The following is a 26,236-nucleotide window of genomic DNA, read 5'->3' as shown; positions in this document are numbered from 1 at the left end:
CCTTCACCAACTCAATCTGATATCGTCAACGATAGTGTTGGTCCCATGATGATCAGTGACAAAGAAGAATTCGAAATGAAAGACATAGAATAGGAAAATGAAGAAGAAGCTTTTAAGAAGAAACTTATGGCATGGTTGAAGAACAACAACTTGAAACTTGCTGCAAATGCTAATGTTGAAATTAAAAACAATGATAGGAATGTAAATGTTGTTTTTAATGCTGTGAATTTGTATCAAATAGGACAAACAAGTTATCCATGAAAGTTGTATGTTGGAACACTAGAGGGTTAAGCTCTCCCTCAAAAAGAGCACAAATAAAACGTTTGCTTTCTGTTTAAATTCCCGACTTTGTGATTTTTGTTGAAACTAAATTACAAAGGATCGCAAAACAAATCATAAAATCTCTCTAGAGTTCAATCAGTATTAAATGGCACTTTTCTCTGGCTATTGGTAGTTCGGGTGGGATTATTATTATGTGGGATGACACCAGATACAAAATGTTTGATCATATTGTAAAGAATTACTCCCTTCCCATTGAAGTATCCTACCCTGTTGACATCAATAACACTAATTGGTGGCTCACTGCAGTTTATGGGCCGACAAAGAGAGAAAACAGAGGAGATTTTTGGGCCGAGTTTGATGAGATTAAATCTATCTGCTTACTAGGATCATGGAAGGAAATTTTAATGTAGTTAGATGGCATTCCGAAACTACTGCAAAAAAACTTAGCAACTTCAAGTATGAAGAAATTCAATGCTTTTATCATTGGCTGTGAATTCATCGATCCCCCTTTATCAAATGCAAAATATACTTGGTCCAACTCAGAATACAACCCATCTTATCAAGACTTGATAGATTCAATGATCCTCCTTTATCAAATGCAAAATATACTTGGTCCAATCTCATAATATAGCCCATCTTATCCAGACTTGATAGATTTCTATACACACCAGACTGAAAAATTCTTTTTGCCCCTCATTTCTCCAAAACTCTTCCTAGAGTCACTTCAAACCATTTTCTCATTGCTCTTGAGTCAAATAGCTTAAAATGGAGTCTCCCACCTTTCAAATTCATGAACATTCTCATCAAAGAGGCTTCTTTTAATCAAAACATTGAGGTCTGGTGGAACAATAACTACTGAAGATGGTCACCCAGGTTATTCTTTTATGTGGAGGCTCAAACAGTTATCAAACACTATTAGAAGATGGAGTAAAGGCCTTAAAAGGAATCAAATGAAGAGGAAAGGAAGGCCTGGACAAAAGAGCTTGAGCTCATTGATAAAATGGAAGCCGACAACAATATTATTGACATTCACATCTCTCGTAGAACTTCATCAAAGCTGACCCGAATCAGCTTGCTCTAAAAGATGCACAAACATGGGTCCAAAAATGTAAAAGGTTATGGAATTTGGAAGGGGGTGAAAAGACTCCCTTTTTCCACAAAATTTGCTCTGCAAGGCATTGTAGAAGTTTCATCACAAGTATTTCCACTGCACAAGGAATTCTTTGTACTATTGATGAAGAGATTGAAAAAACTTTCCTCGATCATTTAAGAGACATCTATATTGATAAGGAAAGAGAACTCTGACTGATTGACAGTCTTCCCAGGATCCCCATCAAAACGATTGCACAAGAGGACCTCTGCACTATGTTTTTGGAAAAGGAGATTTATAGCACACTTAATTCCTTCTTAAGTAATAGATCCCTTGGTCCTGACGACTTTACTTTGGAATTTCTCAAAGCTAATGCGTAAATACTTTATTTTAAAAGAAAATGAATTGTTTGTATTTTTTAGTTATTAAGTGGAGAATCATTTTACCACATTGTATAATTTTTTAAAAAATAATATGTTATGCCTTCAATTATTAATAATTTGTTTTTAGGAGCAGGGACGTGGGCAAAAATAGTAAAAAAACAAAAAAAAGAAAGAAAAAGAAAGAAAGAATAATAAAATCCATGATAAAAGTGTTATAACCTGTTTTTTTTAAATATTTTTTGTCATCTGATACAATTTTTTCTTTAAAAAAAAAATGGAGGGCGTTATATTTTTTTATCATGCTAGATGCTTTATTTAAATTTCATATATTTCAAAAGATAATATTTTTTTAAAAATAAGGCTATAATTAAATTAGATTAATTTAGACTTGATAGTTGATTGTGTACAGAAAAATTCAAAAGATTTTTAAAATAATTTACTTTGAGAAAAAAATATATTATAAAATATTTATTGTAATTAATTTACCTCTCATGTCTGAAGTTTAAAATAGGTTGAAAACTACGTACATTATATTAAAATATTTTCAAGAAAATAAAATATATGGAGCCCGCTATATGTACACAACTTAACCTATTTTTCGACTTAACCTATTTTTGTTAGTAGTTTTACATTCATTCTATTTTTTACCCATATTTCAAAATTTACATTATTTAAAAAAAAATCTCTTTGAACCACTACTATACTTGAGTTCCTAGAATCAAAATTTTAGAGATAATTATTAAACCGAATTCTCTCTATCATTGCTTAACCTTTGTTCATTTTATAGCTCTTGTAATTTAATTTGGTCATGGGTGACCTTCAACAATCAATAATGACCATCATCGACCAATCGTTAAATACCAATTGAATATTAAAAAATGATTTTCATGTAATCAAAAGTGATTATAAAAAATTGATGGCACGTTTTATTTTAATTTAATCATTCTAACATTTGTTTATTTCTTTTATTTACTTTTAAACTTATCGTTGTAGCTTTTTGGTTATCTAATTGAATAGTGTGTGTGACACCATTAATTGTAATGGGCAACTAAGAAACTTTTTAATAGTGTGTCGAGAAAGGATGCAATGGACGAAAGAAGTGTTAGCATCCCTAGGTGGGATTACACTCCACGCCTAGCTTATCTCTCAAAACTCACCGCAAGTTCCCATTCAAACTCAAGCCCCAACTTCCACATCCAAGCTTACACCTAACACAACCCACTTTTACAGGTTACCCTATTCCCTTTTCTCACCTAGTTTACAGTTACCCACCCAAATTTAGAATTAATACAAACTCAACTATAACTTTGAAAGAGAGAGAAACGACCCACAACAATAATGAATATTGAACATTTAACTTTATTTTCAAATTATTGAATCTAAGAGTTAAGAAATATTGTCCTATGTGTTCCCTATTGAGATGACCCGATCTTGCCATTTATACCATGTCTGTAGTGTAGATAGCATAATTTTATTTGAAAATTAAAGGACTGTGGGCGTGTCGTCAGGGGACGACCAACTCCAAGCTGTCAATTTGAAAAGAGCTTGAAGAAGAAAGAAAAGCTAAGTTATAAAATAGGTCATGAACTTTATAGTTTGTGTAAGAAAAACCCTTAAAGTTTCAAAAGTTTCGAAAATACCTTTAAACTTTTTAAAAATGTTCAAAATTATTCTTACCGTTAATTTTGGATGAAAATTATTAAAGTTTTGTTTCAAAATTACTCCTCAACTCAACAAACAAAGTTTCATAATATATCCTTGAGGTTAAAAAACAAAGATGGTGGGTTGGTTCTAAAGCAATTTGAGAATAATGGAAAAAGAATAAAGAGCAGGATAGAGAATATCATATCCAAAATATAAAAGGTAATTGCAAATTTCCTATACTTCCCTTCTAAGGGAAAGGCAAGGTTGGCCAAGGATGGCCAAAGATGTTAAAAGTAACCTTGGTCAACCAACATTGAGGGAACTAATTAACATGGACTCAATGAAGTTGTTATAAAAAATCAACCAATATTGAGAAACATAACATTCAATATTGATTTTTTTTCATAAATTTTATGTATAAGAAGTATTTATATACAATCTTTATTTGTTCTCTAGCTCATTTGTATATTACTCCTGAAGGCTAGAGCTTTTGCTCTCGATCAAACTTGGATCTGTTGTGATCTTATACTCGAGATAAGTCTTTGGAGTTCTTGTTCTTGTACATTTAGATCAAAGCTTTAAAGTCTTGAGTGCTTCAAGTGTTTTCAGCTTGTTTTCAAAGTTTTCATGTGCGTTTAAAGAAAATTGATTTTTAAAGTCTTCAAGGTATTTTTAATCTTCAAAAGTTTTAGAGTCTTTCGTCTTTGTGAGCTTTAGAGAGTTTTATGATATTCTATAAGTATTTCAAGGTGTTTGGAGCAATGAGTGAGTTATTGTAGTTCTAGGTTATTTTAGTTAAGTTTGTATTTTGGATGTAGATTATTTTAGTTTAAGTTATAATAGTATGTGTTTGAGGTGTGAAGTTATTTAATTTGAGAAGAAAATAGTAAACATTGTAGCAAAGAATTAAAAGAAATGTAAAATAGTGTTTAAAACGGTAGCTATAAATTTTTTAAATAGTATTTACTTTAGCAAAGAGGTCGTTATTATAACTTATATAACTCTTTGACCCCAAACACCCTCTCGGCTAATGATTGAATTATTATAATTCTAGGTTATTATTATTGAGTTATAATAGTTTATGTTTGGGATGTAGATTATTTTAGTTTGAATTAACAGTATGCATATTGTGGTGTATATTATTTTAGTTTGAGAAGAAAATAGTAAACACTATAGTAAGTGTGGTAGTACATTTGAGGTTTTAAAATAATGTTTACGGTGGCTAATTGAGAAGTTTTAATAGTATTAACAAAAGCTAGAGGTGGTTATTACAATCATTGCCACAAATGGTTAAGTGTTTTGAGTTCAAATTTTTACCTAAACTTAAAAAATGATTTAAATGTATTTATATTGAGAGGCTTCTAGGAGTATGGGGAACTTTGAAAACGAAACCAATTATATTTAGGTTGGGTGAGTTTTTGGGCCAAATTATTCCAATGGTGAACCGGAGGTGTTCAAATAATCTAAGATCGTGAACTACCCAACTCAATACTTACCATTTGGGTTGGGTTGAATTTTTTCGGGTCAACTAGAAGAATAGCAATTTTAAAGTTGTCATTTTGAAACATAGCAAAACAATTTTTTTTTTCTAATGGCAAAATGAAAAAAATACAATAAATAAAAATTTACAAAAGCCCAAAATACCCCTATATACATAAAGTGTAAGCTACTTCCTTAAAGTAAAATAGAATAAATACACTTTAATAAATCTTGAATACATACTTGTTCAATCAAAAACTTATTTTTGAAATAAAAAAGAGTTGAGATTTAATTTTCAAATAAAAAAAAGTTGAGATCTTAATACAAAAACTAATTTTAATTTAAAATTTAAAAATAAATTATAATATGAAAACTAATTTTAATTTTTCAAAATTTAAAAATAAATTAAGATCTAATACGAAAACTAATTTTAATTTAAAGTTATCAAAGGTTGACGAAAAGATTCAGCCTATTTTGAAATAAAAAAGTTGAGACTTAGCCAATAAAAATTAATAATATGATTATTTTGAAATAAAAAATGAATAAAGTTGTTAAAATCTTAACACGATCGTGAAATAAAAAAATGAATAAAGTTATCTATATCTTTTAAATCCCAAGATATTAGAAAGAGGTTATGATAGGGTTCTTTATTAATGCTTTGAAATTAATTACCTACTGATAATTACATATCTCAAATTAATTATACTTTAGAGACTTTGATAAACTCATAACAATAAATTATACATAAAGATTTTTTTATAAGAACACAATATATTAAAATAAGTATATTAATTACACTTTCAAATCAATATTGGTAGACATTATAATTTAATTAATGTTATATCAAATGAATATAGTTTAAAAGTTTTTCTAAATATAATTAATGTAATTATTTTTAAATTTTAATTCATTTACATAATTGTATATATATAATGTTATATCTCTAGAATAAGTTAATTCAATGTTTAAAATTTTCCTAAATTTAAAATAATAATTGTGTTATTTTGAAATCAATAGTTGAGATTGTCCCATTCGAAAATTAATAGTTTGGTTATTTGAAATTTATTTTAAAATAAAATTAATGTTGAGATTCTTTCCATTTCAAAATAATAATTTTGTTATTTTGATATTTTACTTTGGCAGCAAACAAGTTAATATTTTTTTAATTTTGAAATTCAATTAAGGTTATTTTGATACAAAATTTACGGTTAAGATTCTCAAATTCTAAAAAATAATAATTTTGTTATTTTGAAATTCAAACTCAATTGAATTATTTTGAAGTTAGTAAGATTGAATAAGGAACATTTTTAAAATAGTAAAATAAATCAAAATATTTGTTAGATATAACAAAATTTTAGATTCTATCACGGTAACATATCAATAATTATCAGTGATAGAATTTCGTATAGGTTGTAAATATTTTGTAAAATGTATTATTTTAAAAAAAATTCTTTGCTAAAATTTAAAAAATATAGTTTTGCCATTTTCGAAAATGACTCCTAAAAAGTTGTTATATCTTTTATTATATTATTATTTTTTTGTATGTTTTTCTTTTTTAAATTGAATTGAGTTTGGGTTACGTTTAAAAAGATGAACCTAATTTAAACTTAAATTTCTAATTAATCAATCTATAAAGACCACTAGAAATTGAACAAAACTATTTAAAATTAAATGATTGGAACTATTTACCATGATAAGAAGGGGCATCACCGATGGCATGAGGTAAGTCGAAATTGATGCCTTTGATGGAAGGATGGGTAGAAGTGATGATTTGAAGGGTGACCCTAAGGGTATTCAAATGATTTGACCATTTTTTTTAATGGACATTGCAACGTTGAATACTTGGTTGAGGGGGTGATTTTTAAATAATAATAATAAAACAACAACAATAATAGTAAACAAGAACAATAAAAATAATAATAATAAACCAACAACAACAATAATTTATAGCCAGTGGAACTCACCGACAAAAAAAATACCAATTTTTCCTAAATTGTTTTGAACACATCCCTTTTTCCAAAGTTTTTTTAAAATCACCCTTTGGTTGAGTCATGGATCCAACATAGGGTATTCAAATGCATGAACTCCTTCATGAGTCCGGTTATAAGGAACTCCTCCTTCCATAGCTGCATTTTTTTTTATCAATTCACTCCTATAATTTAAAAAAACACTCAAGGTTTTTTGTTCACAATTTAAATTTTGTTCTTTGCTGAATTTTTGTTTTCAGATTATGTTATCCAAACCAACAATGTTATTGATAACAACATTCTCATGTACTTTTCTAATTTTTATCCGTACTTTGAATCTTAAGATTTAAAATGTAAAATTATATTAAATAAAGATAAAATATTTAGAGATATTGTAAATCCAATTCAATTATTTTAAAATTAAATTATGTATTATAAGTTAAATTATTTCGTCAAATTCCAAGCTTCGTCTCAATGGATTGGATAAAGTTAGTTAGTTTATGTGATTTTAAAATTTAGAATTTATGTTTGGTTTAAGTACCATCATGTTTTTTATTATTCAAAATTAAATTTATATCCTCCTCGTTCATTTACATTTTTTTATTACAATTATTAAATTCTTATCCAAATTCAAAATCAGATTTTAAATGTGGGACTTTTTTAGTTATGAAATTTTGACTTAATTTTTTAAACTACTAAGAAGAAGATGACAGAAGGAAGAAATTTAGAAAGATGTAATATATATATATATATATTAAAAAAATAAAACAAAAACAAAATAGTTATGAAAGAGAGTATTCATTTGTAGAATTTGATATAACTTCATATATATATAAGATGTGTTTCATTGAGATTATAAAGCGTTTAATTTTATGAAAGAACTATTATGAAAAAAATGGTAGTATGACAAATTAAAATAATGTATTTTTAAAATTTTATTTATAAAATAATCTATTTTAAAGAAATTTTTAAAAACTAGATTCTTACAAAATTCATTTAGGTGATTGACTGGGAATTTGGGAAAATTTTCAATCTTACATGAAAATTACAAAACTGTTTTTCATACTAAGTCTTTCCTCTCATCTCCTCCCCATTTTTGACCTAGATGCAAAAATCTGTCCTCCAAAGTTCTCTTCTGCTGAAAAATCTCCATAGAAGAAATGGGTCTTTAAACCCAAATGGGCAAAAAGTAAAATTTGTCGTTATAACATGTCAACAGCAACAGCTCCATTTTGGTACGAAAAAAAGAAGAGGTTTTCTCAACAAGGGAAACGTTAGCATTTTTTCTTGCAAAAACAGAGGTTATAAGCAAAACCCACTTGACAATAAACACATTTCCATCAGAAGGAATAGTTGAACAAACCAGAGTTTCGAAGCAAAAGCCAGATTAAGAAAAGGGTAAATGCATTATTAAAACTCATAGAGCTATAAACAAAAATGGGATTTTGGGGCCAAAACCTGAAGTAGAATCCATTGAAAGAAATTAGGAGTTATAATCAAAACCATGCCTAAAACGTGTGGATAAAATATGACTGGTTTGAAGAAAAAGCAAAAATGTGGATCAAAAATGTCCACGCACACTCCTTCAAGTCCATTGAAATGGGAATTCAAGGGAGAGAAAGAGAGAAAAAAAAAAAGAACAGAAAACAGGTCGGAGCCCATCCATCTTAATTGTGTTTGCAATAAATATGACTCATTTTATCGTCGGCTCAATTGTGTTTGCAATAAATATGACTGACTTGATCGTTGTGAGCCATTAAGTATAATAAATTATTAATTTTTATAAATAATTAATTATAAATAATTATTAAATAATTATAAATAATTATAAATAATTATAAATAATTATTAAATAATTATAAAAATTTATTTAAGACAAACCAAATAAATTTTGGTCTTCAACCTAAGAAAGTTTATTATTGAAAAACATTTTGTTCTTAATTCAATCCAAAAAGTTCCTTAGCTTGTTAATATAATCAGTTCAACTCAACATACATCCGTATGTTAGTCTTCGTATCCTTTTGTCGGTGTTCGTATCTATTTGTTGGTATCCATTTCAAGTATTTTCCTTCCCATCTTCTTTTTACCTGCTTATAAAAATACAACAAACTTTTGTTGATATGCAAAACAATCACCCTACCAAAATCATTCTCCTCCCACCAGAAAAGGTTGCCACACCTCCGGCTAGAAAATGGCTTCCTCCGACAACGACACCGCCGTCGAACAGCAACAACATTATGCTTACGCAGGACACCTCGTTACCTTATCAGTCCTACCCATGACACTCCAAGCAGTGTTCGAGCTTGGTGTGTTCGAGATCTTGGCAAAGGCTGGGGATGGGGCCAACCTCTCTCCAGCAGAGATAGCGGCTGAGATAACCACTACAAACCCCAACGCAGCATTGATGCTTGATCGGATGTTGAGGCTTTTGGCATGCCACTCGGTGGTGGGATGCTCTATAGTTTCTGATAAAGATGGGAATGTGCAAAGGCTTTATAGCCTTACTCCGATTTCTAAATGTTATGTTCGAAATGAAGATGGTGTTTCGTTGGGTCCAATGTTATCATTGATTCAAGATAAAGTGTTTCTGCAAAGCTGGTTTGCTCTCCTTAATTTCTTTATGCTTTTTAATATATATTTTTTTCGTTTAATAGAAGGGAAATTAGTAGGAATAGCGAAGATAAAATATAAATGGAGATATGTTATATTAGTGAGAAATTATGTAAGTACAGCTATGTTTGAGAAATTAGAGACTTAGATGGTACAAAATAGGGCGGATAAAAATTGAGTTATAAGAGTGGATATTTAATTTTGAAATTAAAAAAGAAAGTTAGAAAAGTACCAAAAGCTTAGTGAGAAAAATATGGTAGAAGGAATAGTTTTCTAATTAGGACAGTTAGAAAATTTTAGATGAAGTTTTTTTTCCAACAATTTGAGAAATATGGAGAGTCGAAAAATAATAAAAAAAAATATTATAACATAATATTGTTTTCAAAGATAGAAAAATGAAATATAATATTTTTAAATATAGTAAAGTAATATATGGAGACTGTATTAAAGATACTATCCATTGCGGTCCATCCATAGAATGTGATACATTTTGTGTAATTATTTTTTACAGTTTTGTTATTAAAAGTAATCATTTGTGGATATATATACATATGTTTGAGAAAAAAATTAAATTAAAAAGAGGAATAAAATGGTTATATAAACAGACTTTAAGGATTTCTTTTATAGGAATGTTAAAATTTTATGATTGAAAATTTTGAGAATTTTTTTAAAGAAGAAAATTAAATATTGTTAAAAGAGAAAAAAAACTAATTAAGGCATGTTTGGTAGGCATGTTTGTATCGTAGCAGAGAATTCAAAAATTGGATTCCAATTTAAATAATTGTAAACTATTTGTAGTTAACTATTAAATTTAGTTGACAGTAAATTATTATTAATTTATTTACATAACATGTTTTATATTAAAAAAAATGCATATTTATTGTTTTGTAATATTCTATAGCTTATATTAAAATGGAAACTTTGGACCCCATATGGTTTTTTTTAGAGAAAGAGACTAGTGTCAAGAGTATGAAAGTCCCACCACCGAATTTATTAAAAAGCCAAGAGAGTACAAATGGCTAGAGAGAAGCCCAGATGCTCTTAGTGAAAAAGAGCGGTGAAGTTGAGAGCTAACGAATTAGAAGAATAGTCTTTGAATATAGGTGATGGCGACTACACCACAAACCTATGTAGTTACAACAATCTTCCTAGAGATTAAGTAAGCTGTTTTGTTTATTAAGGAATATTCTTCAATTTCTTTCGGTCCAAATGCTCCAAAGACAGCTACCGTTGCATTTGTGATAATAATGTTTCTTGTGGTTGAAAAATTCTAATGTTAAAGGGACAACACAACTGACTTTAGATCGTTGAACGAGTGTTGATACCCAATTTAAGCCCGTAAGGTATCCCAAATGAAGTTTGTCGCTCTACAGTTTACAAGTAAATGATCACTTCTTTCACAATGAGAGTGGCACATGACACACCAATTTGGATTTAAACAAGTTTTTGGCGGTCTTCTTCGAAGAACTTCCATTGTGTTGATACCTTTATGAAGAATGGACCAAAGGAAGAATTTGCATTTCTTTAGAATAGAAGATTTCCAAAGAGCTTTGAAAATCTGACGATCGACTTCATTATTCCCATCGGGAGGGGAAATTTGGATGGACTTTTCAAATGAAATCGTGGTGAATACCTTGTTGTTTTCCAGCTTCCAAATCGGTTTGCACATACCTTCGTCTACATTCGAATAAGGGAACTCTGAAGAGATTTGATTCCAGAGCTCAATTTCTCTATCATTTAGCAGCCACACGGCTTTAAGTCCCAATTCTTATCCACTAGGTTCCATATCTCTTTTACTGAATTGTTTTTGGCTTGAGAGAGAGCGTATAATCTCGGGAGGGTGACAAAGGAAGTAATGGACAAAATCGTGGATTGACTTCCAGTCTAGATTTTCAATAAAGATCAAGTCTTTTTTTATCTCCATTAAAGAGAGCTCAAAAGAATCTGATGAAAGTATCTGCAATTTTTTCGTTAGTCGTATGGGAGGTACCTGTCTCGTCTTTGAATTCAGAAATGAAATTCCTCTTTTGATTTACCGAACAAATACGATAAAAGAAGTTGGTGTTTTCATTCTTGTCTTTGATGAGAAGAAGAAGTAGAAGTAGTGTGTGTACCTTTTAAAGCAGATGCATGGAGTTTTGTGTCATCATGAGAGGAGTAAATGCCCTTAGTTGTTGAATAGTAATTGTGAAACGTCGTCATTTTTCAATATCAATGGCTGCTTCACTGGAAGTTTGGACGGGGGAGTTTACTGTTGCGACGGATGGGATTCTTGGAGAGAGGAGAGAGGAGAAATCAAGCGCATATATGGTTTGAACTAAGTTAAAATTTATGTCTCATGCTTTATAATTAAAATTAATCTCATTAGGTTTGATAGAAACTTCATAATTAAGTAGTACCTATTGTATGGACTATTCAAGATGATTTAACCAACCATAAGAAACTAAGTTATATGAAGTTATATCAAATCATACAAACTAAGACTTTGTTTGGTAATCTTCTTTTTTTTTTTTTAATTAAATCTATAGATATTATTTCTACCTCTCAATTTCTTTATTTGTCATCTTGTACTTACCTATTGTTTAAAAAATTAAACCAAATTTTAACAACTAAAAAAACACTTCTAAAAACTTAGTTTTTTTTTTTTTTTAATTTGACTAATAATTTAACGATGTACTTGAGAAAAAATGTAAATCATTATAAAAAATGGAGAGGAAATATTCTAAATTTTAAAATCACGTGAACAAATTAACTTGGATTGTGAACCAAACATAACTGAGTTTTTTTGAAATTGTAGGAGTGAGTTGAAGAATGCAGTAACTGAAGGAGGAGTTCCTTTTGACCGAGCTCATGGAGGAGTTAATGCATTTGAATACCCTAAGTTAGATCCAAGATTCAACCAAGTATTTAACATTGCAATGGTAAATCACACTACAATGTCCATAAAGAAAATTGTGGAATCATACAAAGGTTTTGCAAACATCAAGCAATTAGTTGATGTTGGTGGTGGCCTTGGGGTCACCCTTCAAATCATCACTTCTACCTATCCTTCCATCAAAGGCATCAATTTCGACTTACCTCATGTCATCCGTGATGCCCCTGCTTATAATGGTAAGTAGTTCCAATCATTTAATTTGAAAAAGTTTACAAAGCTGAATTTTGATTATGAATTGGCAGGGGTTCAACATGTGGGAGGAGACATGTTTGAGAGTGTTCCAAATGGAGATGCTATTTTCATGAAGGTTAGTTTTCTTTTCATTTTCATAAACAAAAACATTCATAAACAATAGTTCCTATGCTAGAGACTATTTTTTTTAGGACTTTATCGAATTTTAGAGACTATTCATAAGATTTTATATATAAAAAAGAATCTAACCTTTAACTTTTGAATTTGTAATTTAACCAATAATAATTAACCTATAGTTGAGAGATATAGGTCACTCTGCCCTTTGAAAACCGTCAACATTTAAGATTGTACAATTAGTATTTTATGGACTAAGTCATACTTGAAATGACAAAATTCTTTTATTTTATTGTTATTATAGTGGATACTACATGATTGGAGCGACGATCATTGCACAAAGTTATTGAAAAATTGCTATAATGCAATTCCAGATGATGGAAAGATAATCATAGTAGAGAGTGTGATTCCCACGAAGCCTGAAATCACCAATGTAACAAAGGCAACAACTCAAGGTGATGTGCTTATGATGACTCAAAATCCAGGAGGAAAGGAAAGAACTAGAGATGAATTTAAGAGCCTAGCAACCAAAGCTGGGTTTAAACATGTCATGTTCGAATGTTTTGTTGCTAATCTTTGGGTTATAGAGTTACTTAAAAATTAACTTTTATATATTGCATGCACCAAACTTATTGATGGTTTAGTTACTACTGTATTGTCATTGAATTTCTATGTTTCTATGTTTCTATGTCCTTTTGGTTGCTGAACTTTCTGCCCTCCAAAAGGTTGAATAAAAAAGTTGTTATTGTTGTTATAGTTATGGCTTTGTTTGATTGTAGGTACATGTTTTGTTCATATATTTTATTTGTACTTCAAGATCTCATTTACTCAATTATACTTATTTTTATAACGAGAAATATAGAAAATAATAAATGACTAAGGTATAGTTAGGATTTAAGTGACTTTGAACTCGTTCATGCTAAATTTTAAGAAAAAAGGTATTTAACTTCCACCTGACAATGGCTATAAATTTGTATTTTGAAAAATACATAATCAAATATATTTATAAGAGGTAAACCTACACAAGAGTTTGTAAAAAATAACAAAACAAAATTTATGATGATAGAGCTCATATCACTCATATTTTCAATTGATTCAATACCTTTTGACATAAACATATATATAAAGATTAAAATAACATATATATATATATATATATAAAGATTTAAATTTGAAGAAATAAATGCAACTTTGGAAGTTGGTATATATGCATGACACTTGAATTTCCTTTAGTAATACAATTTTATAGAGACTTGAAAGTAAGGTTTGTGTGGTGCCCAAAATAGAATTTCATCAAAAGAATTGGACAAATGGTTAGATATATCCACATGGTCATGTTGGATTTAATTAAATTTTTATTTGTGAAATTCTTTTTCTTTTTTTAGTTGGTTAAACATTTATAGGCAAACATTTTTTAGTTGGTTAAACATTTATAGGCAAACATTTTTAATTGGTTAATTTGTAGGTGGAAATTAGGAAAATTGCAATTGATGACCATTTTAGCAATAATAATTAAGGATATAGCAACATTTTAAAAAAATTGTAAATATAGCAAAACTATCACTAGTAGATTTCGTATGGTCTATCAGTGATAAATCAATATTTGTAACATGGTCTATCGATGATAGACTTATATCATCGATAGAATTTGATAAATTTTGCTATATTTGCAAAAAAATTTAAGATGTTATATATTTAATTATTTTGAATCTAATTACTAAATTTGCAACTGCTCCAACAAAATAAGTGAAAAGTTGGCTTACTTGAGTGGAGTTGCTTGAAATGAACGTTTTTCAAAAATACAATTTTATTTAAAGACTTTAGATAAAACATAGAAAAATCTTTAAAATAATAACCCAAGTTTATTTCACAACTCTTTGTAAAAAAAGAAAAAAGAAAGTTTTTATACACTAAAAAGGTTTTTTTTTGTTAATTTCAAATTACTATAAAGAGTTGGCCAATATAACTAAAGATTGTGGTCAGAGGTGGCCAATGGTGGTCGAAGGTTGGCCGAACGATAGAAATCATCGCAAATGGTCGCTGGAGGTTGGCTAGAGGCGTTCATCCGAAAGGGTGACCAGAGTGTTTATCCTAATTAAAATTATTATAAACTCACTTTTCAAATGGGACATTTCTAAAAATAGCAAAATAAATTAAAATACTTACACGATATAGCAAAAATTTGGCTTTAATCAATGATAGAAACTGATAAACTTCTATCACTATCATCAATATCACTTTATCACCACATACTCGAGACGACGTGGAGCGACCGTCATTCTCAAAGGAGTTAGTTTTACAAAAAAATAAGAGTCGTCACCAATTTTTTTCACGGTGTGATTGGATACCGAAATAAAGTAAACAATTTTAAAAATAATAGTCTACAAAAAATAGAGTTGAGTTTGTGAGTCATTTTGTATGGGAAAAGTATTAGCACCCTACAACACCCATTTAGAAAAACGGTGGTCAAATTTTAAATCTTGAATTGAAAATATTTTTAAATTTTATTTTAAAACTAAATCATTACTCCAATATTTGAAGCAATCATCTCACAAAATAATTGTAATAATATTTCATTAATTAAACTATATACCGAGAAAAATTTATCAGCTTAAGAAAATGAAAAATTATTACCATTTCCCCAAATCTATCACACGCTTCTAATAAATATTTTATTTTTAAAACATTGATTAAATTCATTTTTTCTTAGAATCAAATCTTAAACTTTCAAATATATTGATCACTCACTTCAAGAATCTAGAAATTACGGACTCCCAGAAAGTTCTAGATTCTATTGTAAATTTTTTTTTAGCGAAATAGATATGAATTACTTTTTAAAAAAAAGTTGATTAGAAAACCTCGTGAAATATAGATTTATATTCTAAACTTTAAAAAGAACACTAAAAAAATATAGTTTTACAACCAAAATTTTTAAATAGTTAAAAAAGAAAATTTTAAAAAAAATAGGAAATAATGCACAATATAGAATCAGACACATCATCCAATAAATTAAACAAATAAGATAAAATTTTATTTTTTAAATTAATATAGGGGATCGATCTTGAACTTCTAAAGAACTGACCCCCTCACCTTAAGAATTTAGAAATAAGGCACTCTCAAATATTTCTAATTTCATTGTCGAGATTTTTAAAAAATTTAAAGGATAAAATGTAAAGAAAATATTGATGTAAAAAAAAACAATTAACTAATGTAAAATAATGCTGTAATATTGTTAAATAAATTCAATGTAAAACGTAAGAAAACACATTTAACTATATCAATAAATAATTATTATGACTGTAATGTAAATCAACTTTTTATTTAGATTTAAATAGTTAATATATTAAACAAATATTAAATGATATTAAATATTACTGAATATATATTCTTTCTAGAGAAAAAAAAAAGTTAGATAAATATGTTTTTCAAAAACTTTTTAAAAAATAATGCTCAAACTTCAAAATATATGAAGAATTGTGGTTGAATTCTCTTTTAAAAAAAATTTGAAATATGAAAAAAACTCTATAAAAATTACCCAGATGTCAATTGATTAAGAAAAATCAAAATTGGCAAATGAAATATTGTTAACTTTTATTAAAAAAATTATTCAATTGTAATAATTGAACCAACATAAGTAAAAAAAATCAATCAATGAAATTAAAAAGAAATACATTTGAAAATGCACGTTGTAATACACTAGGATAATGCATACAAAATTTAAAAAATTACAAATATATAATAAGATTTATGAAGTAACCTAAATATGCATGCACGGAAGCATAAGCTTCTCGAAGTTCAATACTACTCCGTCCTCAATTATAATCTTATGAAGTAAAGCCCGGACAGGAGGCTTGTGATAGTGGGTGAAGAAAAATAATAGTTTACAAAGTCAAAATAAAAGGCTCCAAACAAAGTGAGGTTTGCTCTAAAGTCCTCAAATTGGTCAAAAGTCATATATGACAATGACTAACTTGAGTGAGAATTTTTCGTGTGCCTACACGGGAGCATAAGCTCCTCGAAGATCAACACTACTTCGTCCTCAATTGTACTCTTATGAGGTAAGGCTCGGGTAGAAGGCTTGTGATTGTGTGTGTAATAATAAAATGAACAATAACAACACGCAAAAAATTTAAACAAAAGTAAAGAATAAAATAATTCAAGATAAAGGAGAAAATGGTCAAACTCTCGAGGTAGAGCCTCATGTCTATAGCGGAGTCGCCAAGCTGTCGCCCTGAGACGACGCAAAGCGGCCGACGTCTTCAAAAGAGTTAGTTTTATAAAAAAATAGGAGTAGCTACCAATCTTTTTTACGGTGTGATTGAGCACCAAAATAAAGTAATTTTTTTTAAAAAAATAGTCTGCAAAAAATAGAGTTGAATTCGGGAATCTGTGTATAGAGAAGGTATTAGCACCTTACAACACTCATTTTTAAAATCGTGACCAAATTTCAAATCTTGAATTGAAAATATTTTTTTTTAATTTATCATTTATTACCGAAATATTTGAAGTAATGATCTCATAAAATAAGTAGAATAATATTCCATTAATTAGACTATATATTGAGAAAAAAAATTCATCTTAAGAAAATGAGAAATTATTACAATTTTTCGAAATGAATCATAAGCTAGTCTTCAAATAAAGTTTTTTGTTAAAATATCGATTAAATTCATTTTTTCTTGAGATCAAATGTCGTACTTGTCTTTTTCTTTCTCCCAACTTTTTAAAGAAAAGAAAAAGGCAAAGAAAAAAATAACAAGAAACTAATAAAAATTTTCTTATATATTTTTTTTTTCTTTCTCTCTATCTTTTAAAAAAGAGAAGAAAAGAAAAATAAGATTTCAAATCGGAAAAAAATTAGTTGTTGGTTGAGGTATGGATCCTGAGAGTAAATCTCTCTCAAATCCAACCTCCAACTAAGTTTATTTTAACATGAAATTGAGTTGTTTAAGATTTTAAAAAAAGACAATAGAGTAATAAAATGAAAATGAAAAACTCACATTTTGCAAAAAAAAAATTCTTACAATAATTTTTTCGTAGAGATTCTCTCTAAAATTTTCTTTCGAATTTTTTTCCCTACGAATTTAAAGAATTTTTTCTCTAAACGATTTTCTCCCTTTTTTCAAATGACAAAGGTCTCTATTTATAAATCGAAATGTACCATAAATAAATAAATTTATTTTTATTTCTAAAATGATAAAAATAAATTAAATAAGATATTATAAAATATTATGTTATTACTACATTTTTATCTTTTTTTAATAAAAAATTAGACATTATTACTAATATTATTATTTAAAAAATATATATGTATAGGATAAAAATAATTAGTTAGGATAGTATAAGAAATCAAATAGTTTGTGTTGGTCTATTGGAAGAGATTTGTAGGAAAAGTTTAAAAGTTTATTGTAATCTCAATCATATTAGAGCTTTCAATGACACATAATGCATTACTCTCTTTTTCTATTCTCATAATCCTTAATTGTTATATCTTATAATTGATAACTTGTTCGGCTCTAATCAAGTTTGAGATAGTTAATTGTACAACTCAATGGAAAAGGAAAACAGGGTCCAGCCATCATCATTCCTTCAATTGATATGGTTTACTTTCAAAATGGAAAGATTCCCCACCATGACTCACATCACCAACCTTCAAACCTTTTATCGTTTTCCTAATCTTTCCACTTCTCCTTTACGTCTAAATAAGTATTTTATGCTCAATAATTACAAAATGGATGACATTTCTAAACTTAATAATTGAAGTGTATATCAAAATCTATCCTATCATTCTCTATTTTTATTGTTAGTGACCTAGAAATGTTTTGGGTAGTTGTAATTCAAATAAACAACTTGACTTTAAAAGACCCATTTGTTAGAAAATCGAAAGAGAGTATGAAAAAATAAGAACATACAACAACTTTTCTACTAGTAAAAAACAACAAAGAAGAGATGTCAACTACTCATTCTACTCGAGGAAGTCGAATGAAGAAGAACGAAGAAAGAGATAATGTTGGAGAAAAGATAGAGAAAGATGAACCAAAAATATAAAATATAAGGAAAACAAATAATACCGACATATTTGATATACTTACTTGTAGAAGTGATTAATTTCAAAAACAATTCTTGAAATATATCTCATTTGAAAAAGAAACAAAAAAATAGGTTGTTGTTTTCTTTGTTTTGAAATATTTTGTTTTAAAAAATTAAGAGAACATATAATAAACTATTGTTGTGCAATGTGTAGAAACAATTTTTCAACTAAAAGAATAGAAACTATTAAATATAAATAAATTTCATCAATAACAATGATATATTGTTGTTTATTTGTATTTTATGGATTCATATACAATACAACGTAGAACAAAATTTAAAAAACAAAACAAAAATAAAATAAAATGAATGGAAAATCTGTTCTTCTTCTTTTCGGGTCAGACAATCCATTCCATCAACTTTTTCACTGACCCCTCCAGAAAAAATTAATAATTCAACTTAAATCTCATCAAATCTTTTTTAGGTAAAAGAATTAATAATTTATATTAGAGATTTAATTCTATGATTCTTCCTTTATTAAAAAGACAATTGAATTGTTCTAATTTTAATGATGTTCCACGTGCTTATTTATTTCTTATAATATATAGTACATTGTAGTAAACTTTTCAACTAATCCGATTTAAAATATATAATAAACAATTGAATTAATATTGTTTAAGGAATTATTTTATAAAATAAAGAAAATTTAGTTTAGATATTCTCTGGATCTTCTTAATATTTAATTTGGTTACTTGAAAATAAATATATCATACAGATGATGACCAAAAATTGTATAACAAAAAAATTAAATTTCCTTTTAAACCCTAGGTAGTCGGTGGTTATAAGCTATAGAACGTATTTCTAATCTTATTGTTTTAAGGAATAATTGCAAATATAGTAATCAAATTTTAAAAATTACAAATATAATAAGATTTATCATAATGTTGTTAGAAAAAATAATTAAAACAAGAAAAAGATTGGTACAACTATAGTGGATTGTGTATCAAGACTTGGTAAGTTTTACTCAATATAAAATAATTGTTAGTTGAAAATTTTGAAAGAAAAAGATTTTAGTGCAAGATGCATTCATCTTTGTGTGGTTCGTGAACCCAATAAAAATGTGTTTCATGTTAGATTTTATGAAAAATAATTGACTTTTTTGTAAAATATTTTTATTAGCTATAGAAAAGATGGGGGATGGATTAATGATTTCTCATTTAGAAATTAAATTATTGAGAGCCAATTAACAATTGAATGTGTCCATTTCTAATATTTCCTCTCTTTCTTTCTTTTGGCCTTTTCCTTTTTAAAAAGTTGAAAACTTTTGTTGGATGTGTGATGTCCCTTCTTTTTTCTTTTGGAGATGTATAGTTTTGAGGTGTGATGGAGGCAAAATACGACTTGTCATTAAAATAGCTACCAATGGTTGTGGGTCATGAAAGAAATCTAACGAAATTGTATTAAACTTTGCTTGCTTTTCTCATTGATAGATGTAAATATTTATATATAATACAATGAGATTGAATATGGTAAAGTATGATGACAATTAATTTACAATTAGAGACTGAACTTCATGAGGAAATTTGAGGTCTTGATTTATTTACGAGGCAAAAAAGAAGAGAAAAAGTATATTTTTTGGTGCGCCTCCTAATATAGTATAGATTTATGATCAATATATTACATGAGAAATGACCTAACTAAAACTTTTGAAATGATTTTGAACCAAATTGGGAGTTGAGTGTCTCTTTCGGGCGTTTCTCTTTTTTATCTTTTACATTTTTACTTATAGAAAATTTAGTAAATTTTATTGATCTTAAATCATTGATTGACCTAGAAGTTTAAACAAACAAATTTAATATAATATTTAACATTTTTTTCTCGCGTGGGTTCGAAATATGAGAAAGATCAAAACAAGCAAAAATGAATATTATGTTAATGGGAGAGGGAAACAATAGAGACTTGAGCATAAGGACTTTCCTAGACCACCTTCTATGATATCATATTAAATCATCAATTGACCAAAAAGTTTAAGCTAGTGAGTGAGAGCAAATTTAGTATAAACTCTCTATAAGATAAAAGAGTTACTTCTCTTATTGCCAATGGATTTCGAGATAGAATCTCATGTTATCAAATACAATATCATAGTCCATAAAGCCCAAACGGGTATTCGGTCCAATAAAATGAAATTGAGATATGATCTGATGCTTAGCGCACTTCTCCTATTCTTGTTTCAACGTTGATAAACCCAAAATAGACATCTTCTTGAGGAAGCATGCATGTTAAAAATTCAACATTATTGAAAAATCAACGAGAGACTTAAACTCTTTATAAGATAGATGATTTATTTCTCTCATTATCAATTAATTTTGATTTGGAACTTCATACTATCAAATAGTTGAGATGTGAAACAATCAACTAACAAAACCATTATATTGCCTTTATAAATACAATACTACTCATTTTCTCTAACTTCATCCACCAAAAAATTTGGCACATCCTCAACTGCCCTCTTTTCATCATCAAACAACTCCGGCAAGAAATGGCTTCCACGACAGAGGAAACAACCATCACTTCCTACAGCGAAGACGACGACACCGTCATGGAACAACAACACTATGCTTATGCTATGGAACTGGCTACCTTAGCGGTGGTGCCGATGACACTCCAAGCAGCCTTTGAACTCGGCGTGTTTGAGATCTTGGCTAAGGCCGGGAACGGGGCCGAGCTCTCTTCGACAGAGATAGCGGCTAAAATAACCACAACAAACCCTGAAGCGTCGTTGATGATTGATAGAATATTGAGGCTTCTAGCAAGCCACGCTGTCGTGGGATGCTCTTTGGCTTCTGATGAAGATGGGAATGTGCAAAGACTTTATAGCCTTACGCCAGTTTCTAAGTATTATGTTCGTAACGAAGACGGTGTCTCTTTAGGTCCACTTTTAACACTGCTTCAAGATAAAGTCCTTCTGCATACATGGTTTGCTTTCTTTTACTCACACGTGTGTTGATTTTAAGATGAGAAACTTAAACTTGTAAACACTAATTTTCTCTTCAGTTTTTATGTTTTCTTTTATTTTCTTTGAAAAATTAAGTCAAATTTATAGATTTCAACCACTCCTTTTTTTTTAATTTATAGATTTTGGCTTCCAATTCTAGTTTCTTTCTTAAGATATATGATAAAGTTGGCATAGATTTCAAGAAAAACAAAAACAAAACCAAAACCAGAAGTCACTGTCAAATGCAACTCAAACAACATAACCATTTCAATTGTTAGTTTTTTGTTAATTTACTTTTTCTTCTTTGATCTTTTTTTTTTTTTTTTTTTTACTTTTAAACAATGAAAATCACCCATACATGTTTCATATATATCGTTATACATTTTTGTTTTGTTTATGTTTGATAACAAAATATATATACGTTTATATAGAGAAATATATGTGAAAAGAAAGCAAAATATATACATGTTAAATTAAAGAAAAATACATGTTAAAAGAGCGACATTAGAGAGACAAAAGTGTTTAAATAGTTAATTATGGAACAAATAAAGGTTAGAGATCAGAAAAAAGGGTTAAAAAGGAGAAAGCAAGTTGCTATTAGCAACATTAGATAGAAAATTACAAAATATTAGAGAAAAATAAATATAAATATTAGGAAGAGAAGATGTTTAAAGTAGAAAAGCTTTTTTTTTTTTTCTTTTAAGAGAAAAAACCAAGATAAGATCCACTAAAGTAAATCAATGGAAACAAAGGACTCAAATTATGTTGGTAATTAAGGACAATAGAGTAGAGATTGAAACTTTTGTTTTCAAGTTAAATGGATATTAGAGAGGAGAATATTAGTGGAAGAAATAAATAGGAGAAAAATATAAGATTCTTATTCAATATAGCAAAATATAATGGAATACATTACTGAATATAATTTTGGGATAACGAGGGCTAATAGGGTACCTATCTGATGGGATGTTTGAGTGCGCCTACTGATCATATCCAGTATCCTTTTCTAAAACAAAATATAGCAAAATATAGGTATATTCAATTTACAATATACAATAGACTAATTTGTGTGTGATCATTTACGTTGCACGTTTTCCTACCTAGTATAATTGAACACCAATTTATTATTAATTTTACCGAACATTGTAACTAGTTTTTTTCTAGTTTAAAATTAAAATTTACTAAACGTTATTTTAGTTCAATTAACCGTTGGTTTTTCTAAAAGTATAGCTACAAACAATTATTTTAAAAGTTACCGTAATCCAAAACTTAAAGATATATAATAAAAGAGAAAAAAACTAACGTACGTATGTCAGACGAAAATAAATAAAAATTTTAAAATTTCAGGAGTGAACTGAAAAATACGGTTATTGAAGGAGGAAGTACTACTTTCACAAGGGCTTACGGGGGATTGAATGCCTTTCAATACCTTGGCACGGATTCAAGATTTAACCAAGTTTTTAACATTGCAATGATAAATCATTCCACTATGCCCATTAAAAAAATTGTCAAAGCCTACAAAGGCTTTGCAAACATCAAGCAACTAGTTGATGTTGGTGGTGGCCTTGGGATCACCCTTCAACTCATCACTTCTACGTACCCTTATATCAAAGGCATCAACTATGACTTACCTCACGTCATTCGCAATGCCCCTCCCTATCCAGGTATAGATATACTATTACCTACTTTTTCAAGAGTTTTAACTTTAGATATTGTCTGATTCATTTACGTTTAAAAGTTTTTAATTTGTTGATGATGTTGTATTTTAATTAGATTGATTAATGATTGACATCTTATGTTTTTGTTACTAGTGACGAGTAACATAGATCAAAATCAAATATAACAAAATATTTGTGAAGAGGATTAGAGAGGGGTAGTATATATATATATATTCTTTTTTCATTTTGAGATATAAGACTAAAAATTAAAAATGATGTTAAGAGGGTTTTGATTTTGATTTGGCAGGTGTGGAGCATGTGGGAGGAGACATGTTTGAGAAAATTCCAAATGGAGATGCTGTTTTCATGAAGGTTGGTTTAGTTTTAATTATTGGTTTGTGTTATTTTCTTGCAATCACTTTTGTTTTTTCTTTCTTGTTTTTAAGAAACATTATATTTTGATCCCATAACATTATTTATAATCTATCATGTTGTTTATGAAAACATTTTAAACTTTTAAATGAATTACACCCAACACCCACTCTAAACTTACACAATTTTAGGATTAAGGCCTTAAATATTGTACAATTGTTACAATCAAACACAATATCTTGATCGGAAGTAAAAGTTCTAACCATATTCTACTTGGTTAGATTAGTATATTTAAAATAAATTTGGTAAAGGATTAAGGGGTCATGAGTTTCCTATGGTTTTTTCTTGAAGTACGCAAATGTTTTAGGAGGAGGATTATTCCCTGCGATTAGTCGAGATGTTTATAAGTTGAAAAAGGCATCCACATTTAAAATGTAATAATCGCATGTTCCTGTTTTCTTTTTTAATTCAATGTTGTGTGATAAGGAAATTCAACCAACATCGACGTTTTAAATGACATATATAGTTTAATATCTTATCCACCGGGCTATATAATATACATACATACTCTCGGATTAATATAGTATATAGTTAAACTTGTGACATTTACTAATTACCTAGAACAAGTTACGTTTTATAATCTCAATATCACGACGTCGTATTACAGTGGATACTACATGATTGGAGTGACGATCATTGCATAACGTTGTTGAAAAATTGCTACAATGCAATCCCAGATGATGGAAAGGTAATCGTAATGGACTCAATACTTCCAACATTACCCGAGACCACAAGTGCAACAAAAGCTGTTGCCCAATGTGATATGGTTGAGATGACTTTATATGAAGGAGGCAAAGAAAGAACTAGAGATGAATTCAAGGCCCTTGCAGCCAAAGCTGGCTTTAAACGTGTCATATTTCAATGTCTCGTGGCTAATCTTTGGGTTACTGAGTTTCTTAAAAATTGATATTACACACACCAAGGATTTGTGATGGTGTGATTATCAAGAGTTTCAAACTATATAATTATATCTATGCTATTTTAGTATTTAAACTTTAAACTATATAATTAATTAGGCTTTATTTCTAATTTGTACTTTTCATATTAGTACTCTTTTCTTTTCATGTTTCTTTCCTTTATTTAGTTTGTTGAAATCTATTTATTTATTTTGTAATTGATTGTATTTCCATAAACTAATTGGATTATTCAATAATATTATACAAAATTGTTGCCTAGCTAGTAAATGTTGTTACTTTTTTTATGTATCTTGTTTCCCATATGGAAATTGTTGATATATCCTTTTTGTATGTTTACTTGAAGAGTGTAATTAGCTTTTTACATGGACAAGTATTTACTAAGAACTATTTTTTAAAAGAAAATTACTTGTGGGTGTTGAAAAAACTCGTAACTCTATTTAAGATCTAAACATGGATAAAAAACCAAAACCTATAAAATGTTGAATTATCAAAAACATAGATTAAAGAGATGTAGTTAGTGGTCTTCGATCCTTAAGTATGCAACTTCTAGACTAGAATGGGCAATAACCCTTACTAGAAATGGGAGGGTAAAAAGGCATAGTATTTGGTACCATAACCTTATATTTTATAAGTTGATGCTAGAGTTATGTAATTCCCCTATTATCAATGGGTTGGATTTCTACTCAACAATTCACACTTCTATATGGAAATTAAAGTTATATGCTCATAAATAAGATCACAATCCTTTAAATAGCTAAAAGTTGAATTATGACTTCTTCTTTTTTCTCTAAAAAACTCCATTGATGGTTATACCTTTCGGCAATGTTGGCTAAAATGTAAAGGAAAGTGATGTAATCGTAGTGAAATATCATGGATGGATCAATGGTAATAAGCTTGAATCGTAAACGTAATTAAATTGTTTTTTCATCACATATATTTAAAATTATGAATTCTATAAAATTTGTTGTTATTGTTACTGTATCTCTACCTCTAAGCGATATCAATATTGGTAACGATAACAATAAATATGTCGAATTGAAAATTTTTCAGCGGCAACGAAAGCAAATAATTATAGTTGTAATGGTAACTATATATCGATAACAACAACAATATAGGACGTAATTCTCAAGCATATTTGAATTGAACAGTCTCAATTGCTCATCAATCGAATTGTGGTATTTTATTATAGATTTGGATGTGAAGTTTTAGTAAGATTCCATAACACAACCAAAATAATCAAATTGATTAGATTTTTTTGGTAGAATTAATATAGCTTTTAAAAATAATGACGAATATAAGATCGGAAAATCTTGGACCTATTTTTTTAATATTTAAATTATGTTTAAAAGTGTTGAGTTTTAAAATAGATTCATTTTTTTTATTTAGAAATTTTATTACAATACCTGTCATGCATTCACATTACTATTTAAGTTTCGTTTAGTAACCATTTTGTTGTTTTATTTTTTTATTTTAAAATTTTAACTTATTTTCTTTCTTCTTCTTACTTTTTGGTT

The 26,236-nt window shown here is 28.4% G+C and overlaps 2 protein-coding genes across 2 annotated transcripts; both read left to right on the top strand.

Annotated features, from left to right (window-relative positions):
* The first annotated feature begins 8,888 nt into the window (after nt 1-8,888).
* On the top strand, nt 8,889-13,456 carry LOC101214916 (caffeic acid 3-O-methyltransferase). Its single transcript, XM_004150887.3, has 4 exons — nt 8,889-9,443; nt 12,253-12,566; nt 12,633-12,697; nt 13,001-13,456. Exons 1-4 carry the CDS (start codon nt 9,037-9,039, stop codon nt 13,298-13,300), a joined length of 1,086 nt encoding a protein of 361 aa, XP_004150935.3. The 5' UTR covers nt 8,889-9,036; the 3' UTR covers nt 13,301-13,456.
* Nucleotides 13,457-21,158: 7,702 nt separating this feature from the next.
* On the top strand, nt 21,159-24,847 carry LOC101214675 (caffeic acid 3-O-methyltransferase). The gene is made up of 4 exons (XM_004150886.3): nt 21,159-21,699; nt 23,063-23,379; nt 23,681-23,745; nt 24,413-24,847. Exons 1-4 carry the CDS (start codon nt 21,263-21,265, stop codon nt 24,710-24,712), a joined length of 1,119 nt encoding a protein of 372 aa, XP_004150934.1. The 5' UTR covers nt 21,159-21,262; the 3' UTR covers nt 24,713-24,847.
* Nucleotides 24,848-26,236: the final 1,389 nt, after the last annotated feature.

This window comes from Cucumis sativus, chromosome 3 (assembly GCF_000004075.3).
Source record: "Cucumis sativus cultivar 9930 chromosome 3, Cucumber_9930_V3, whole genome shotgun sequence".
In the NCBI taxonomy this organism is placed as follows: Eukaryota; Viridiplantae; Streptophyta; class Magnoliopsida; order Cucurbitales; family Cucurbitaceae; genus Cucumis; species Cucumis sativus.
Note: the sequence above shows the minus strand (reverse complement) of the source record. Positions and strands in the feature narration are given on the sequence as shown.

What these genes read in the sequence shown, in the direction of transcription:
- LOC101214916 (XM_004150887.3), top strand. Translation starts at nt 9,037, where the DNA reads ATGGCTTCCTCCGACAACGACACCGCCGTCGAACAGCAACAACATTAT. An exon ending in TGATGCCCCTGCTTATAATG is followed by an intron (nt 12,567 to 12,632) that starts GTAAGTAGTTCC and finishes ATGAATTGGCAG; the next exon opens with GGGTTCAACATGTGGGAGGA. An exon ending in GAGATGCTATTTTCATGAAG is followed by an intron (nt 12,698 to 13,000) that starts GTTAGTTTTCTT and finishes TTGTTATTATAG; the next exon opens with TGGATACTACATGATTGGAG.
- LOC101214675 (XM_004150886.3), top strand. Translation starts at nt 21,263, where the DNA reads ATGGCTTCCACGACAGAGGAAACAACCATCACTTCCTACAGCGAAGAC. An exon ending in CAATGCCCCTCCCTATCCAG is followed by an intron (nt 23,380 to 23,680) that starts GTATAGATATAC and finishes TTGATTTGGCAG; the next exon opens with GTGTGGAGCATGTGGGAGGA. An exon ending in GAGATGCTGTTTTCATGAAG is followed by an intron (nt 23,746 to 24,412) that starts GTTGGTTTAGTT and finishes GTCGTATTACAG; the next exon opens with TGGATACTACATGATTGGAG.